The sequence below is a fragment of the Branchiostoma lanceolatum genome, chromosome 18 (genome assembly GCF_035083965.1).
Source record: "Branchiostoma lanceolatum isolate klBraLanc5 chromosome 18, klBraLanc5.hap2, whole genome shotgun sequence".
NCBI lineage: Eukaryota > Metazoa > Chordata > Leptocardii > Amphioxiformes > Branchiostomatidae > Branchiostoma > Branchiostoma lanceolatum.
Genome location: NC_089739.1, coordinates 7733091 through 7751315, shown reverse-complemented (window position 1 = coordinate 7751315; position 18225 = coordinate 7733091). Strand labels below are relative to the sequence as shown.

Below are 18225 nucleotides of genomic sequence, written 5' to 3'. Positions count from 1 at the left end.
GATTGTTTGAGCCATGCTCTTGGTGACTTGTTGATATTCTCCAAGCAGAGGCTTCGATCGAGAGGGGTTACTAAGTTTTGTCCGGGATTTCTAACGCCCCTCTTCTCTCACCTCGATCGAAGCCTCTGCTTGGAGAATAACTTGTTGAAACAACCGTAAACCTTATAATTGTAACACGTTGTGCCACTGACGTAACCTCGACCTTCTATCCAAAGTGCGCACGAATTGAGTGAACACTGTCTGTGTCACGCTCTTGTTGCCCTGTTCCAGCAATGCCACTGTTTTGAAACTTGTTGTAACAACCATACAGTACACCTTATGTAGTAAGTTTTAAGTATAGTGGATCCATCGCTCAGCTGACCGACATATTTCGCACACCGCAGGCATCCCTCAGTTAGACATCGGTAGCCGCATAGTTCCCGTTTAGGACTTTTATTCAGGACAACCACACATCTTATGATTGCAGAACCTACATCTCCTATACAAAGTAACGTTACGCGTAAAAGGAGTAAACACAGTGCGGTGTCGCGCTCTTGGTGACCTGTTCTATCAATGTCACTGCTTTGAGTCTTGTTGTAACGACCGTATGCCTCATCATTGCAACACCTTGTGCCACTGACGTAACCTCCTATCCAAAGTACGCGTAAAAGGAGTGGTGCACAATATTTGTGCCACGCTGTTGGTGACCTGTTCTATCAATGTCATTGTTTGACACTTGTTGTAACGACCGTACGTCTTTATTTGTTGCCCCGTATGTCTATGTTACCTGACAAGGCCTGTTTTTCTTTTCGGAGTGATGACCTCATATCTTTCGGCGAACTATTGACTGCTCCGCGCCCTTCCCTGTATTCAAACTTTGTCCCACCAACACCTAGGCCAAACATGGCGACCAATGACAGGACTCCGCGGAACGCGATACGTCATCCTGTCGTAATATGACTCTTGCCGCAAAACGGGCCGGTATAAATACGCCGCTCGCGACGCTGTGTTGTATAGTTATTCACTTCGCCACACACGAGCAACAGACGACTGTTTTGCGAGTCAGTGTACTTTCTGAGCTAGCAGTACCGACAAGGACTCTTTCGTCCAACTCTAGCCAATTCCTCAGAGGAAATTTTCTCGAATTTTACAGAGCAGCCACAAGTTTGTATACAGAAAAAATGGAGGTCATCACACGAAGATTGGAAGAGTTCAGCTCGAGGCCGCCGAGTTTCAGCGACAGCTCGCCGGAGGCCCTGACGGCGGTGCGGCGGCCGTGGCTCCCGGAGCCCGAGGAAGAGAAGCCCGTTCCCTGCGTCAACGGGGTCGGTCCCACCGAGACAAGCATGCAGGACAGGAAAGGGGGCATCGAGAGCGCTCTGGCCTGGCTAAGAAAAGAACTGGTAAGAGAATCTTTTTTCTTTTTCAGTACATAGACTGAATTGTAAAATAAATTGTCAATCATGTTAGACTTGATAGCATACATGTGCACTAGCTAACCTAGAATGGGTTGTGTAATGTCTTTTATTTCAATTCCCTTGCCTTACCTGACTTCTTAGTCGGTGAAATTAAAGGGAAAAAATAAAATACGTGTCTTGTGATTGCCCCGGGTGTACTTTGCTTTCGTTGCCATTTTAGCCTCGTTCAACTTGAAGCCTGCGGCAGACCCTGCTATTACGATAAACGATCTCAGCGAAATCATGTTTGTTTTCCGTGATTCTAGCCTTGAATCCGATGTACCGGTGTGTTGTTGAATATTATATCCCAAGTTCCCGTGTGAACGAGTCTGCCACCGTCAATGACAGGGAAACGCTATCCTCGCCGTTTCACTTAGCTAGGGAAACTAGACCCCTTCAAAAACACATTACAGACCGGGCAGTCATTGAAGCTCCTCGAAACAATGTCTCCATCAAGGTAACGCACACCGGCTTAAAAACACATTATGGCCACGGCTTTCTCTGAATGACTTATGGGGTCGCATGGAGGAATTTCTCCGAGGTCGACCACTCAGTGCTCTTTGTGTCCAGTACGTTTACCCCGACTGAAAACACGCCTGAAAACACGCCTGGTCATTTCGTACAACGACGCAATTGTAGAGAAGCCAGAACATGCCTGGTCACTATATATTGCCGGTAAATATATGCACAAGCAGGTCGGGTTTTGTTGAAGCCAGGAAGTCCAGTCCTTTGTCAATAGGAAACCACACAAGCAGTGTGGACGGCTAGAGAATGGGTTGGCCGTAGGCGTTGTGTGCGCTACAGAAGGTTTGAGATCATTAGCTCAACAAACCCTCTTTATATTCTACCAGCTCTGAGAGCCCGGCGTTTGAAGTTAGCGGCCGTGCGTGCCCTTGTGAAAGCTTCACAGTGCCACTCGTGTCTACATTAGGAATTGCGCTCTCTTGGCATGAATTTAAGCCCCCGCGCTGTTTTTGTGAGTCGACCTCGTCTGTGGAACCAAGTCGAGCGGCGCGCGCCGTGATCACGCGGCTTCCACGTTGTTCCAGTACATATAAGGCGACCATACACTATACTGTTCTACAAAATAATCCCCGAAACATTCAAGCTATAGATATATGAACTGCCAGCGAGTCAGTTTTTCCCTTTTGAAATCAATAAGTTGGATATATCTTGTAGCACTCATGGACCAGACTGAAAGCAACTGGTCTCTAAAATGAGGCATTTCCGCAATGGTCTCGTATGGCTTCATATAAACACCTGCTTGCCGAGGCCGAAACCTTCGGGCAAACTAACCCACCTACAGAGACGCAGGTGCGAATTGTCTTCAACAGACGATAATTATAACCTTCGGAAAAAACATGTGATGTTTTTCATTCATAGTGCAGACAGATCGACAAAAATAGAACTGTTTTCAACAGATCTAGACAATAATTGTAGCCTTCGAAAGAAAATAAAACACTTTGATGTTTTTCATTCACCATAGTCTAGATAGATCGACAAAAATAGCACTTGTTGCATGCTTTGTACCCGAACATAAAAGGATGTCTGTGGGTAAGATCTAAATCATATATGATGCTCTGGGTCCTATATTATTACATTACGAAGACCGACACACAGGCATTGTGAGTGTACTACACTACTATACTGAGATAAGGAATCAGTGAAAACTAAAAGCAAAACATGATGTCCAAGTAATATCACGAGTTGCCCTGACTAAGATTAAATGCAAATTTCATTCATGTGTCGTATGCACCCTGCGTATTGTACACAGAGGGGATGGAATAGCTGTAATTGTGAGCCGGCTAGAGCTGTATGTGTTGTTTAGTCTATCAAACTAAATTTTAGAGCGGACTCATCCATAGGTCCGGTCCCCTCCCCCATACGCCTGGTCTTGGACGATAATACTATTGTTGTCTTGTCTAGTGCAACCATTAATTTGAGGTCATCGAATCCGTATTTATCAAGTGAACTATAAAGAAAGCATTACATCACCTCTGGGTTTGATAACGTTGAAGAACTGGTTCGGATCAGCTGTTGGCTCGGTGAAAGCGTACAAACATCGTCTCAACAATGGGTCTATTCAGATAATTAATGTGACATTTAAGCGTGTAAAGACCCCCTGTGATAACAGGCAAAGACTTAAGTGATGAAGACCTTTGATGGTTTTTGTTCTCAGTCGTAACGCTTCGCAAAGAAATGATATCTATATCTTGTTTAATGTATGTCTCTGTCATTCCCTTCCATCTATCTATCTATCTATCTATCTATCTATCTATCTATCTATCTCACACATACACACACGCGCGCGCAAACACACAAGTGTAAAACGTAAGAATACAACAGTGGCTGGTTGGGGCAAACAGACTTGCAATGCATGATCCCCCAAATTGACCCAATGTCTAATTTCCAGGCTACCATCTAAAGTGCTTACAACATGAATATAAACTATATTATCTAACCCCCTAGACTTTCGCCTGGTAACGCCCGGTACAGGTGTGTTGTGACGTACGTGCCGTCGCTCCGGTGAGAGCTGCGCGACGCAGGTGCGCGGGGAAGTGGAGTTTGTCCCTTCTGGTCCTACATAAGCTGATTCAGGTCCGCAGTTTGCACAAACAACATGGAGTTGCCGAGAGAGATTAACCTGGGCACAGGCATCTATTTGTATTGTAACTATAGATGGTAGTACGTACATACAGTATATAAGAAACAGTCTCATTATTAGAATTCGTACCAAAGACTGTACTCTGATCCAATACTACAGTAGTCTCTTGTACATGTACAGTAGTTTATATTAGTTTCCTAGAATTGTTGTGAAGAAATAGAAGTTGCTATACGTTGTATCTTATACAACTGTTGTGCAATAGATTTTTTGTATCATTACATGTGAACGGAGGGGTAAGGGCAACAGTTTTTCGTGGCAAGACACGGAGGTCTTTCATTTTGCAATAACCCCTCTTAATACGTGCCTACCCCCTTCCGAGAAAAAATGCTGATATCACCCGTACGTTTTTGTACTGTGCACCACCTAATGCCATGTCTTTGCGGACAACAACAGACCCCACAATCCTGTGTTCTAACGTGGTGGCCGTGTTGTTCATTCTCGACTCTGGCGGTCTCTAGCCTAGAGGCCATGTATGACGTCATGACGCCTAATATAGCTGGCCCAATTCACCATAGAGAACCCAGTCGTCTCGCTACTGTCTCTCCCGCTTTGTCCGTCTGACATTTTGCCGTGCTTTGTGTGGGAAAAGAAAATTGGGCCCACAAAGGTCTTTGTCGCACGTTGACGTTACAAGAACAGATGGTAAATTAAGCATGGAAAAGATAGTACATCACCAATACACATGCATATATACTAAAGCTACGTTTGTTCTATTGTTATGCAACGCACACTTTTAAAGGTCGAAAAGGGTGAAGGAAACAAAGCGAACGAAGTCCGTAATTATATTGTTTTTCATTTCATAAATGCTTTTAGTGTCTGACGATTTGCTGCAATTAGATATCCCCAGTAACGTATTCACAAGTATTTGCAACATGTAGTATATGTGATATTCAAGAAGCCCTTCTTTAGCTTGATGAAGTCCTGAGTCTGTGAGTGGCGCCAGTGAAACATGCGGACCGTACTTATGGTGTTGACTTGAGTTAACGTCTCCCGTCGTCTGGTCTGCACCGGCGTCACAACAACTCCGGCCGCTATCTTCAGTTATGCGGTAAATACATGTCGGGATTTGGTCAGGTTTCGAGAAGAAAAGGAATTTAGATTTATGGAGTCTTAAGTTCAAGGAATGCCTTGTTTTCTTTTAAGATGATGACACTGACAGTCATGTGATGGTCACCGGCTCCACAATATCTCATCAGATGAGTTTTCGAATCAGATTTTACAGTTGCAAGCAGTGTTGGTTGATAGAGTCAGATCGACGCATTACAATTGCCAATGAAGTGAATAACATATGCATTAAAACACGGTTTAGAGTGTCGATTTGCTATCGAGTTAACAGATTTGAAGTATATTCTTGGTTGGGAGAGTTCTAGAAGAGCACCCCCTCCCAGTTTTGACTTTGTTCAAGGTCTTTCAATCGATAACGACTTTAGGCAAAACACGTCACTAATGCTAACTGGAGTGGCGCTGGCTACAATCGATCTTTCGTAAAGGACACTCGAAAACACTTCTCTGAGAAAAGTGTGAATTCCGTGCGATCGCTCTCTTGCTGTTTCAAATTTTTGCCCATTTGACGTTTTCCTTGGCACCAAAAACTATGGAAAGAATCTGAAGATAATAACAAGAACGTATGTTAAGATCCAAGCCATAACATTATGCAAGAGTGTTATAGTAACGAGCGATTAAGTGTTTGGTTCCATTTTCACCTTTGTGACCTTGCTCGACCTTGCCCCCCTCCCCCCTCATCCTACCGTAGACACAGCTGGACTTGACGTGCAGACAGCAGTGGACATTTCTCCCTCTCGCACGAGCGGAACGTGTTGAATCAACTCCTTAACTTGTTGCTGACAACACATTCCGAGCGCGTATGCACCCCAGACCAATATCCTAGACATATGTGATCTATTTGAACTGGAGGCGTCTATGTCGCTCAGTTTATATGTAGCAGCCATTTCTATTGCAAAGAAGTTTTTCCAAGCCCTCCTTGATAATGCCAAACTGTTAAAGGTAATAAAGTTTGATTCTAGTACTATATGTAGTAAGCTGTAATGTTGGGATACTTATTGCGATAATTGAATATTGTCAGAAGTTAATATAACGTCAAATCTTAAAGTTTTCAAGCATTTATTATTTTTTTGGCTTCAGACAAAATTTGGAACTGATGCTGAACTTTCTGCAGTGTATCTTCTACACGTTGTTGCATTTTGAAAACAAAAATTGAACAACAAAACAAACATCTCAAAATTGACCTTTCGAACATCTCTGTACTTTTGTGGCGTCGTATAAAGGTCACATACTCCAGTTCTGATCGTAAAAACAGTTCACAAACTTTGGCCTATATCCTCAGGCCTCTGTGGCTTCTCCAATGTCACCTGTCAACAGAATTAAGTCTACAGGAAGGAAGGAAGCAGCGACGGTAAATTTGACCTGTCTTGTCCGAAGTTGTCAGCAACCAAGTGACAGTAAACAGACGACTTTTTGCACACACAGCAACAAACCGCACGATTTTTCTTGAATCACAAATTCGGCATGGTCGAAAAATGCGCCGACAATCTCTGTTGTGCATTGGTAGGATTGTTCTCAAATATATTCTACATGTTTGCCAAAATTCGCAATATCTTTCCGGTCCGTTGCGAGCACTTTACTTCCGATCATGCTAGAACATCTGGCTAGACCCTTATAAAAGACAGGAAGACGGAATAAAATATTGTGGTCTTTCTTGATAAACCTTGTCGGCAAAAGTGATAACTGCCTTAGAAGTACGATAATCTTATCGTGTTCTTATCATGTTTGTGTTATCTTGTTAAAATCGCAGACGATGAAATTCTTGCGAAATATCTAACATTACATAGAAGCCACAAGGGGGCTTTTGTGAAGAAAAACAATTATGTAAATCGTATCGTTTAGATGTGGAAAATCATTTCAATTACAAGAATACAACACAGGAAGTCAGATAAGATCTACAGGGTGGAGAAAGGGAGGGGACGTTTTTGTTGTACGAAGAAAAAGATCTCAGATGACACCAGGTAAAAAGGTGTGACCGGATGGGATGATTATAGATGATCAACGGACAAAAGAAACAAGAATAGAGAGGTGTAGATAAAAAGAACAATGCTCTATTGTTCTGTTCGAGAAAGGTTCGAGGTTAGGTAGCAAAGTGCTACAAACTGTTAAAGTTTCAGAAACTGTTTTTGCAAGATATTATCGATCCTTGGTTTTTGGCGTTAAAACGAAATGCCTTATTGTAACATCCCCTTTAGATTTATATCAAACATTATTACGTACTCGTTTGATTTTGTCATTCAATATTCGATAAAGAGGTCCAAAATACTAGTACATTTATAGACACTCCTTGATCTAGTAAAAGGTTTCCATGATGGCCACTCTTTGAGCAAGACAATGGAGAATTCCCAAAGCGCCACTGAAAAGAAAAACAAACACACTAATGGAATGAGACTGGGGAATTTCCAATCCCCTCCTGTATATGTCCCCGAGACAGAAGCAAGCACGCGAATCGCACACCACAAACAAGCGGTAATCAGGCAGGCACAACTATGCGATAACGAGACAAACGGAAATTAGTCCGCAATTCAAAACACGCCGAATAATCACGATCAAAGCCTTAATTGTTCTTATGTGGCACAAAGTACAGGCAATAACATACGCATACAGGTAACACAGTTAAGATCCTATACAATGTCCTTGAGTAAACATACTAGAAATCCTCCACTGTCTTACTCCTCTGACAAACTGTCCTTCTCATTTGGCGAAAGTATCATTTTTTTGAACAAGCAAATAAGCATGGTAGAGACTACGATTGATTGATATACGGAAGGGGGTACCGGTATCAGAAGACAAAAAAAGTTCCGCCAATTTGTAGACCGACCCCCCTTAGAGTAGTATTAAAAGGGACCCCTCGGCGGGCCATGATCACCCTCACAAAGCGGGTAAAAGCCCATGTAATGCCCCGTGGTCAGGACGTGTGTGAGACTGAGAAAATTAGCTTGCTTAGGGACTCTACTAGACCTACTGGCGCTGGATTACACTTAGGGATGGACCGCGACGAATTGTTACGAGATGGAAAATTGAAAATCCCACTTTGTTGCCGACCCCTTTGAGCATTTTGACACCGGTATTCGTAACGTTTGTTCTACCAAATCTAAGCTCAAACCCTTTTCATCCCCAACGACCGTATCCCACTAGCCTCGCGGTGTCTGCTTGCACAAGTGACTCAGCTACTGGAAGAAAAGGTGGATAACACCGCTAAACGTTTCTCCTTAGTCTGTTAGAAGGAGCCTATCTCTGATTCCCTTTGTGGGTCGCCGCTCGATTTAAGTCGTGAATTCCCCGAACCACAGACAGACCAAACACTTATCAAACTTGTCTTGGTATATTTGGCCCGTTGCCATGGGAACTGATTGAATGAAGACCGTCTTATTTCGGGTGTGAGGAGGGAGCTTGGTGACAGAAGTGGCGAGACAAAGTTGAGGATTAGGAGACACTCAAACGGGCCCTTCTGTGTTTGCGAAGGAATCTCTTCGTTTGTCTTACTCTTCTCACGTGTTGGGTCTCGTATTACAGTTTGCACAGTCCACTCAAGAGAGGTTTCCATGTAAAACGTCCCGAAAAAAAACTGGAACAATCTGGTCTAAAACCTAAGTAAACAGGTGTAATGAAATACCATATCAAAACGATACACCATGATAAAGTTTCGATCTAGTGTTTTAACCAGTTCGATCGTTTTATAGTTGTGGAAGCCTGCTTTTGTTGAATGTTGAATCAGCTTGAGAGGACGTAGCTGAAATACTTGGTCAGAATTTCGTTTCGTCGCCATGACGACTGATTGAACTAGCCGCATTCCGGCTCTTTTCTTTCCATCTGAGTCAGAATCTCGTCCCACGCGGCACGCACTTGTTTCGTGATTAAACGTGTTTTCCACGTCGCCATGGTAACGTAAGAGGGACCAGAATTAGGTATCGTGTGTAAGGAAGGGTCTTACGACATTTGAAACAATGGCGGGTCTTCGAAAGAGGAAGGAAAACATTTTTAAAAGGTTATATGTTTTTGTGGTAAGGCACGCAGTGGGAATTTTTGTACCATTGCGTGTTTTAGATGAATGGAAAACCGCCCACTTACACTTCTATTTTAGTAAGCCGTAACGATCTTTGTTCTTTTGGTCCTTTTAATGCTTTTCCCTCTGCTTGCCGACGTACCCGTGCTTCAACCATACTGGAGAGTTTGAGAAGTTAACGGTCCACTTTGCTACACATGTTAAGCAGATGTTGATAGTTATCATTTCGTGACATCACAGACAAAGTTGTTTGAGGCTCCGCGCTCCTGGATTATGATAAGAGAAGGCAGACTTTATCAAACTAAAACCGCGGATTTGGAGATGATCTTTTTAATCCCCTCTTAGATAAGTGCTGCTTATGATACGCAGCAATTGACCTATATCTGGAGTCATGATAGTACAAAGTCTGTCAGAAAGACATAGATTTTACATGTATGGTTTGTTTATACACCATGTCGTAGTACATGTTTCTAGCATTAGACATAAACAATACCTGTGCCCACATCTGATACGGGAACAAGAAAAATACTAACAAAAATGAACTAAGATCAATAAAATCATATACTACTCTACAGCTGAGAGCAGCACCCATTTGCTTGCTAGTATACTTAGTAAATTGCACATTTCTGTTGTAACTTACGTTATGGAAAATGGACTATTGACTAGATAGTGATACGGTCATACGGTCATAGATATACATGTATATATATGAATAGAATACGTGCATCAATTCTATATTTCTGTGCTCCAAAAACCTTGCGCTGTACCAGGAATCGATCTCGTACCGGTACAAAAACCAGGATACTGCGGAAGGCTAGCGGAACTGAGCGGGGGGGTTAGCGTTAATCTCCGCGGTAAAGCTAACGGTTCCCATCGACCCAGCCGACTGTAGACATCCGATACTCTAATGGGTTCGATAGGTACACATACACTTACACTTAAGAATGGACTTGGCCCCAAAAGTAATGATTTTCAGGTTTCAAAAATAACATGAACATATTTTATACAGTTTCGTGTTCAACTTTGCTTGGATATTCGCGGTTGCTGTATTATAATGATCCAGTTTTATGGTAACATTTGTCTGAAAATGCCCATTTTTTGCCTTAACTTGGAATGCTTATTCCCAGCTAAATGAATGTAGCTAATAGCCGTACCTAGTTGGCATATTTCATAGCAAATCCGTAAAAGTTTGTATATAAATGCTGTTGAAGTCGTCTGAAGTAAAGTTTGTGTGTAGTTATTGTAATCTAGACAGGTCGTTCGGACGGTCAGATGAAGGTCGTTTTCACCCATCACGTTCAACATACATTTCATCCGAGAACACCTTTTGAAAAACCGTTCTGACGTACGGACCAAAGGAAACCGCTGTCAAGTTCTTAAGATATAGAATTGGCTTTTGTTCTCTCCATTTATTACTCGTCTTAGATTATAAAGAAAGCGTGACTTAAATTCGTGGCGTAACTATGGAAACTGGTACAAAGTTGACTACTGTAATATGCGAATCGTTTGGATGACGAATCATGCGCTAAGCTTACTATTGGCATTACACCAGACCTTCGCCCCTTCGTCTTATTTGTTCTTCAAACCATTCTAAAGTAATTTTATCGGAAATCGCTTTTATTGACATTCTAAAGACGCATTCTTCCGTACACAATCTTTGCTGTTTCTTAATTCGACTTAAGAAGCGCCGACGTTTGCCTTACAAACACGCAAAATGTATTTTTAATCCAAAATATTTGATGTTCCTTCAGTCTCGGACAGTGACCCCTGCACACCTTCGTTTGATTATGTTATTTGATGATGTCACATTTATTTGAGCTGACATAGGGGGCAAATTTGTTAAGGGAACGGCATAAGGACTGAACGGTTATTAAATGTGCTTTAGAAAGTAATTAAAAGATGCTTTCGGAAGTGATGTTACGCAATTGAAACGTAAAGGTTTTTGTTTTATTTATTTATTCATTATATGAGCTATATTAGTGATTTGAAGTTTTCTCGAATCAGCGCTCGGGCTGCATTTGAAAGTGTAAAAAAGTTATCTGTGAACACATTTCACGGTGTTTACACCTGGTAAGCCCTTTTAAGAGCGTATTCTATTAAGTGAAGAGGATTCTGACTGGAAATCAACATGTTTTTGGTCCTCTCTCGTCTCTCGGCGTAACGCCACTCTCCACATTTCAATAGAAGCTAAAACATCTTTTCAACCTAACCCAACAAGTCTCTGACAGTCTGTAGCTCTAAGAGACGTGCGAAATTAACTCTTGACGTGGTTTAACAAAGCCCTCCACGCCTCGATTCAAACCAAAGTGCAAGCCCTCGCAACCGTACAGCGGTCGGGAAATGTCTGTATCATTCCGCTACTTGTAGAACTTGAAGTGAGTCTACATGAGCAAAATTAGATGCACTTTAGCCGTCCGATTTGCAATTCAAAATGTTTCAAACCACAACTGTCAAATGCTGATGCTCACGTGATCACTATGCAATACGCATTGATACTGACAACGAGTCTGGGCTTTTCGCAACTCTACATTTTATTCATTATTGTCTTTCCAAATTCACTGCTTTTTCACTATCACATATACTTTTACATCTGACTCATGCATACGACAATCTTTATCTTACAAACAAGTACTAAGTAATCCACTTTTCACGATATTGAAGTGCGGAAAAACCCTCTTAACCATCTGCCCCAAGTTCACGGCTATTCAGACTGAAGCCCGCCGAATGAAAACTGTGACGCCTGCCCATGCAGGTGGGTTGGAACAAGTCACAACAGCACTATCGGCACCATTAAGCCTGTCAAAAAGAAACAAAGGCCCCTCTTGGCAGCTACCCGGCTGTGGCTGTTGAAGTCACGCCTGGCTTAGCCTCTATCCAAGGTGTTGGCGGACGAAAAACATTGAGTCATTCTGCAAGTAGGCGGAGGAAAGGTGTGCTAAAAAATCTTGGAGAAGAGAAAGAAAAAATAAATCTAGGATGTTTTTGGTCACGCCTATACAATGGTATTGACGTACTAAAACGGTACGATAGTATTTGATAGCAAATCATAGAAGTTGACTTACTACCTGGTCGATGAGTAAGTGGGAAAATGTTCATTACGAAGGTAGGGCACGTTTTCGTGTACGCTCTACGCGGGAACATTTAGGTGGTAAAAACAACCACAAAGGGAACTTCACACTCTGAGAAACCCAACGGAATGAAAAACACTTCTTATATTTATTCATCATGATTCCTCATGACCAGAAGGGCTTAATTGCGTGGTAACGCCACGAGGGTATGACGTACTCTCTCCCATTGCCAGAACAAAGTTCCCATTCTGTTTCTTTCAACGAACGTTTGTTTACGAACACTATAAGATCTACAATATCCGGTATGATTCTCTCTTGCTGAAGCTAAAACGACAGAAAAACGGTACCCCAATCACACATCTCTCTGTGTTGAGACAGATGTTACGAATCCTATCATAGTATACTCTTCCCAACCTTCCCAACAAGTTCCCACGCGTTTAAGTCGTCTGATAGTGACGTCATGAGCCGTGTTGGTGTCCAAACGTTAGAGTGGCTCAGTAATGGTAGAAAGCTTAAGGACAATATTGTTATGACAGAGTACAGGTATCACCCGTGAGAAACTAGCAGCTCGGTAATGTCATAGCTTCTGTTTTTCTTTTATAGTTAGGTCAAGCGTGAAATCTGAAGGGGAGATGAAATTGGCGGGAAAAGATTGGTGTGGCGTATGGCAGGGCTGCACTCACGTCATACAGAGTGTCAATCAGAAGCTATAGAATTGTCTGGTCTCAGGAGAGCACAATCTGTCTGGGCTTTTAAAAAGAAAATTGCTGAAGACGTTTTCCAAGAAGTTACCTGATTCTTAAACCCGATAGAGAAAAGTCACCACCTCTTGCCTTTATCAGTTGTTGTTTATACACAAGGATTTGCAACATCACGCACTTCACCAGATATAAAGACACTACGAATCCCACACTGGTTTGATTCAAGCAATGGAGGATTTTCAACTATAAAAGTCCTTCCTTCCTTGCATTGAAGTTTGTGCGTGCAAGAAGGTTGTTACTCAAATCTTTTAAAGAGATAATGACTGCGTATTGGCAGTTGGAGCTTACCTATTCAGTGGTTGCTTTACCGTGAACGATGCAAACACACAGGGTAACAGAAGCCAAAGCTGTTAAAATATGGGGGTTTAAATTGGGATGTACACACTGGTATCTTCAGGTAGTGATTACATGTTGGTGGTGGCTTGTAATGTCAAGGATATGTTTAAAGGTACAAAGTGTGTGTATTTAGCCTGTTTTTATCGGTGTAACTATAACACCAACACATTAATGATAGACTGGTAAGGTACAAAGTGTTATTTCTAGCCAGGTGTATCGGTGTAGCTACATTTGTGTTACATAATTACAGCAATGTCAATGACAATGATAGACTACTAAGGTACAAAGTATCGTATGTATTTAGCGAACTTTATCAGTGTAACTATGGCAGGATCATACAATAGAAATGCACAGTAAGCAAACCGTTATCCTGTGAACTTGTACTCTACTTTATGTCATACCTGGGCCGGGATAACGTTCGATACGGGTGTTCCTTACCAGTCTGTTCCTTACGGTATTGCACGGGCGTTGAACTTTTATTGCCCGGGCTTCCCTGAATCATTCGAACGCGTTTCGCGTGTATGCGACGCTGCTATATGTATCTCCAGATCGCGTGAGGAGTGGTTAACGCGAAAGATAAACTACAAGATTCTTGTCTGATCCAAACTTGTGTCAAGGAGACGGTTTGTTTACGTCTTAGACGTGTTTTGAAGGACCTTATTTGTCTTCGCCCTTTCGACTGCTTAAGGGGTATGCTGTGGATAACATTCCTATCTTACACAGGCGCGCACCATACTAACTGCTTCTAAATGTTGAGTTGAACATTCCATCTAGCAATTCGAAAGCCGAAAGCCAAAATGCTTCTGTGGTGGTAATGAAGATTGAGGTCATTTTCCTCGCATGTCTTCCCGCTACCTTTGATCTATTTTGGTCATCTTCGGTCCTTTGTACCGAGTATAGATTCCACACTTTTGCTGTCTGCATTTGTTATTACATACACACATTTCACTGTTCTATCGGGTATCTTCGGTCCGTTGCATCTGGTATAGATTCCATATGTTTGTTGTCCTCATATGTTTCCATATACACAGACATATCTCTGTGAAGAGCGTGCCCCCTTTGTTGAGTTTTTGCAAGGTGTGAGGTTTGGAACACTTCTAACCGTCCTCTCTTCTTGTTAACACTCGCATCTTGGTGTGTGTCTTTGTTTAGACAATATAAGTGCCAATAGACGGTCTGTTTAGCTGAAACTCCAGCCCACTTTTGCATTTGGGTCAAGTTTGCGGAAGCGTTGTGAACGTAGCCGGCTTATGAATTGAACGCACGGTGTGGTCCATAACCTTTGTTCAACAGGTAGCAACCACCCTAACGTAACACGACAAACTGTCGTAAAATGCCACGACATCGATACGTCGACCGATTACCGACATGTAAATATTGATGAAATTCTTTATCGATGACAACGTTTACTTGTGACTTCGGTTACGTATCATTCTTTGGATCAAAGGCGTTCGTTTTATACGTGTTAATTTGAATGCAAGATTCAAAGTTAAATTTGTTTTCTTTACAACTATTTCCTTTGGGAAACATCCGCAGATTTTCTATCAGAAAAATCACACGTTCATCATCGTCATATCCTGTAAGGTTATATGCTTAGTATGTAGAAATACAGCTTGATTGAAATCACTTATTTGGATTTCCGCAGAGTTTCCTGTATTAAGATTGATAACCCAGTTTGCGTATCTGCGCTCTGATAGATAACATTGCTTGCGAATCGCTAGCTTTGTTTACGCTGACCAACAGCTGAAGTTATAACCCTCATATTTTAGAAAAAAATGCTACCACCCATGCGTATTTCAGTTATAGAGTCCGAACTGTCAATGGTACAGCATATAACAAGCTTAATAATAATAAGCGCTTAAGCATTCACACAACGCCTACAGTGTATGTTTTTCCCTTTTACCGACGAAACTTTACTGGTACACCTTAACGTCGTAGGCTACATGGATTGTATTTTTTCACAGAAAAACATCAGGTCTTCAACAACAATTTTGTGTCAGTTAAGTTAGCTTATTACCAAACACCGTATGATAAACGGTCGCGCTGAAAAACACTATCGTCTTGCCAATGCCACCAATGTTCCAAAAACATCTCCATTTGTACAGAAAATTAACAGCTCAAGTGAAAATAAACATGACGGTATCAGAGTTCACCGGACAATCATCGGGCGAGGCTAGGGTTACCGGGCCTTGGGCGCCTCGACAGTGGTCACTTCTGTTGTAATTGTGTTTAGACATCAAGGGGAGAAGGTTGGCGGAAAACGGCTAAAGTCTGCCGGTCAGACCCGTATTGTTTGATGCAGGTTCCCACACATATGGGGACTGAGACCACACCTAACGTTTCAAACAAGAAAACATAACGACAACAATTCGTGATTCATTCGAAAAAAACAACAGACCAGTAACTTGTCTTAGTAGCTTTCAGTGTTCGCTGTTAAAACTGTCTTTTAAAAGTATTTCCAGTGCAAAAATGTGCAATTTCTCTCATTGGGAGGTGCGTTTGAAATCGTACCGTACGTTCTCATTGAATGAAAACAGCAGAAACCTCAAAATCAAGAAGCGGGAAAAGGTATACACTAACTCTATCATTAAAAGCTGTAATAGAGAAATATCGGAAGGAAACCATACATGCAAACAAACGGTGATTAAGTGTGAAGCTAAGTAGTTTAGGAAAGTGGACAAAGTTAATTGTATTTGCCTTTCCTGGGCCGCTGACCGCTCCAGTGCTTACGAATGTCCTTGGCATTTTAGCTTGCCCGTCAAACATCAGTGTGTTTCACGTTGACGTCCGGAAAAAACTATTTAAGCGTTCCAGTTGAAGACAACCAATTAAGAAAGGAGCTCGGAAGGCTGTTGAGTGATCTGAACAAGCCTACTTCATCTTACTGTGGGTGCACAGTGGTTTTAGTGGGTCATTGACCCTCCTTATACTTTTACAGCAAATGCGAAACACAACTCTATTTCACGTCTATCCTGTGTACCTGACTCAGAAAAAGATGTGTTTGAAACACATTTTCTTCAAACGTGTTTTGTAGGCAATATCCGGCAGAGATGCATTCACGCTTTTCCTTTCTGAGTCATGGGTCTTACAGTTTTGCAAAAGAGCGGGAAGAGCTCCATCTACACAGGTGGTAGAAATCATTGAGCACTTAAGAAGATCCCACACACCGACTTGAAGACATAAATAGTAAAGTATCTTCCCTATCCGATCTTAAGTAAATGAAAGACGAAGCTAAGCTCCCAAAATAGGACATATTTCTTCCAAATGTAGCAAAAAGGTTGCGCTTCTATAAACCTGTTTTTGCCCGGGTTACCCCCAAGGTCCCGGATGTTTCAACTTGATTGACAAGTACGTGGGACGACCAGGGAAGACGCATCGGTTAGACCTGTTTCCAGTTTGTCGTCGTGAAGCTGTTTGCTTTTCTTAAAGTCACGTACGACTTAAGACACACAAACACAGAAGACCTTGGCATTACCGGTTCTTATCAGTTTGCAAAACACAGGTGTAAAGTTCTCAAGTCTTAATCACCATTAACGCACCACTTTAAGAACCTACAATAGATTTCTATGGACTTTCTTGCCCATAAACAGAAGGCCTTTCTGGAAACGAGGAATTTTGCAGACACCACTATTATGTGTGTAATTTGATACCTCTCTTACGTCATTGATTAACAATGCCAAGTTCTCCACCTGCCAGTCTTAAGATTTGACAGGATGCAGCTATGCTAACGTCTTAAGTCGTTGACGACCTTGGTCATTTACTTAAAGGATTTAAGCTGGAGGGATCCCCTGACAAGCATTTGGCTCAGCAGAAACGAGAAGTGTCACCTGTTGCTTCTTAAACTCATATAGTGACAGAAAAAAGACACCTGCTTAAACATTTCAATAAGACACACCTGTTCACTCGACACTTAAGATTTTTGGAGTGAATAAGATGGTCGTAAAAGATGTTGAAGGACCAACTCGATAAATAGAAATAAACTAATTGAAAACAGTATCTACAAAGAGTAAAACTACCACCGTAGATACGTCGGTATGGTATGGAAATACCGTCCGGTATATTTATCTTATGACACGGCGTGCAATATGATTAATTGTCTACCTACCTGCCAACCGAATTGTTTATTGTTTACTTTACGTGTCCATGGCAACGGCGACCGTCTGTCGAATGTTTGTCGACACCTGCCATGCCGAAGACACGGAGGAAGATGGAGTAATAACACTCACGGGTTGGTCAATATTTGACCGGGGGATCGGCCTGTGGACGTTACGGTCTCTGAATGGACCAGGTGGACATGGGGAGGGGGGCATTGTTCCGTCTGTCATGGAGGCAGATTCGAACTCTGCGGTCAGCAAAAGTTCGAGACGTTTCTACGGTACAAAGCCTGGGTTGTCATTTCTGAAATAAGCTGAAGGAGCTTGTTTTACGTTTTGTTGATAGCATTTATGTCCAAAGTTCTAACCGAAAATCTTTTTTCTGTGTTTCCACAGTTGGAGATGAGATCACAAGACCAGGCCCTCATCCAACAACTCATGAAGTTGCATGTCGGGATACAAGAACTCAAGGCCGAGCAGGACGCATGCGCACTCTACGACGATGATGATGACGACGACGACGAGCTGTTCTACGACAGTGACGTAGACACCGATTCCAGTCATTCTGATTCCGAGTGTTACCGAAGTTCGACGAAATACACGAAAGTCTCGATCGGAAAGAAGAGTCGGAGGGTGAACCGAAGCTTCTCCGTGTCGTAGGAAACAACGAGGAACCCAAGCGGACAAACATTGAACTGCAGGGAAAAAGCTGCACGGAACTACGGTGTACCTTCGCGATGGCTCCCGAAGCCTTCCGAAGAACTACGAAGACTGTCGAAGTCTGAACAATGTGTAGA

The 18225-nt window shown here is 42.3% G+C and overlaps 1 protein-coding gene across 1 annotated transcript; it reads left to right on the top strand.

Annotated features, from left to right (window-relative positions):
• Nucleotides 1-988: 988 nt before the first annotated feature.
• On the top strand, nucleotides 989-18200 carry LOC136424065 (protein FAM167A-like). The gene is made up of 2 exons (XM_066412478.1): nucleotides 989-1382; nucleotides 17825-18200. The coding sequence occupies exons 1-2, from the start codon at nucleotides 1161-1163 to the stop codon at nucleotides 18086-18088; spliced, it is 486 nt and encodes a 161-aa protein (XP_066268575.1). The 5' UTR covers nucleotides 989-1160; the 3' UTR covers nucleotides 18089-18200.
• Nucleotides 18201-18225: the final 25 nt, after the last annotated feature.

Coding starts and splice junctions, on each gene's coding strand:
- LOC136424065 (XM_066412478.1), top strand. CDS start 1,161: ATGGAGGTCATCACACGAAGATTGGAAGAGTTCAGCTCGAGGCCGCCG. Junction 1,383..17,824: donor CCTGGCTAAGAAAAGAACTG/GTAAGAGAATCT, acceptor GTGTTTCCACAG/TTGGAGATGAGATCACAAGA.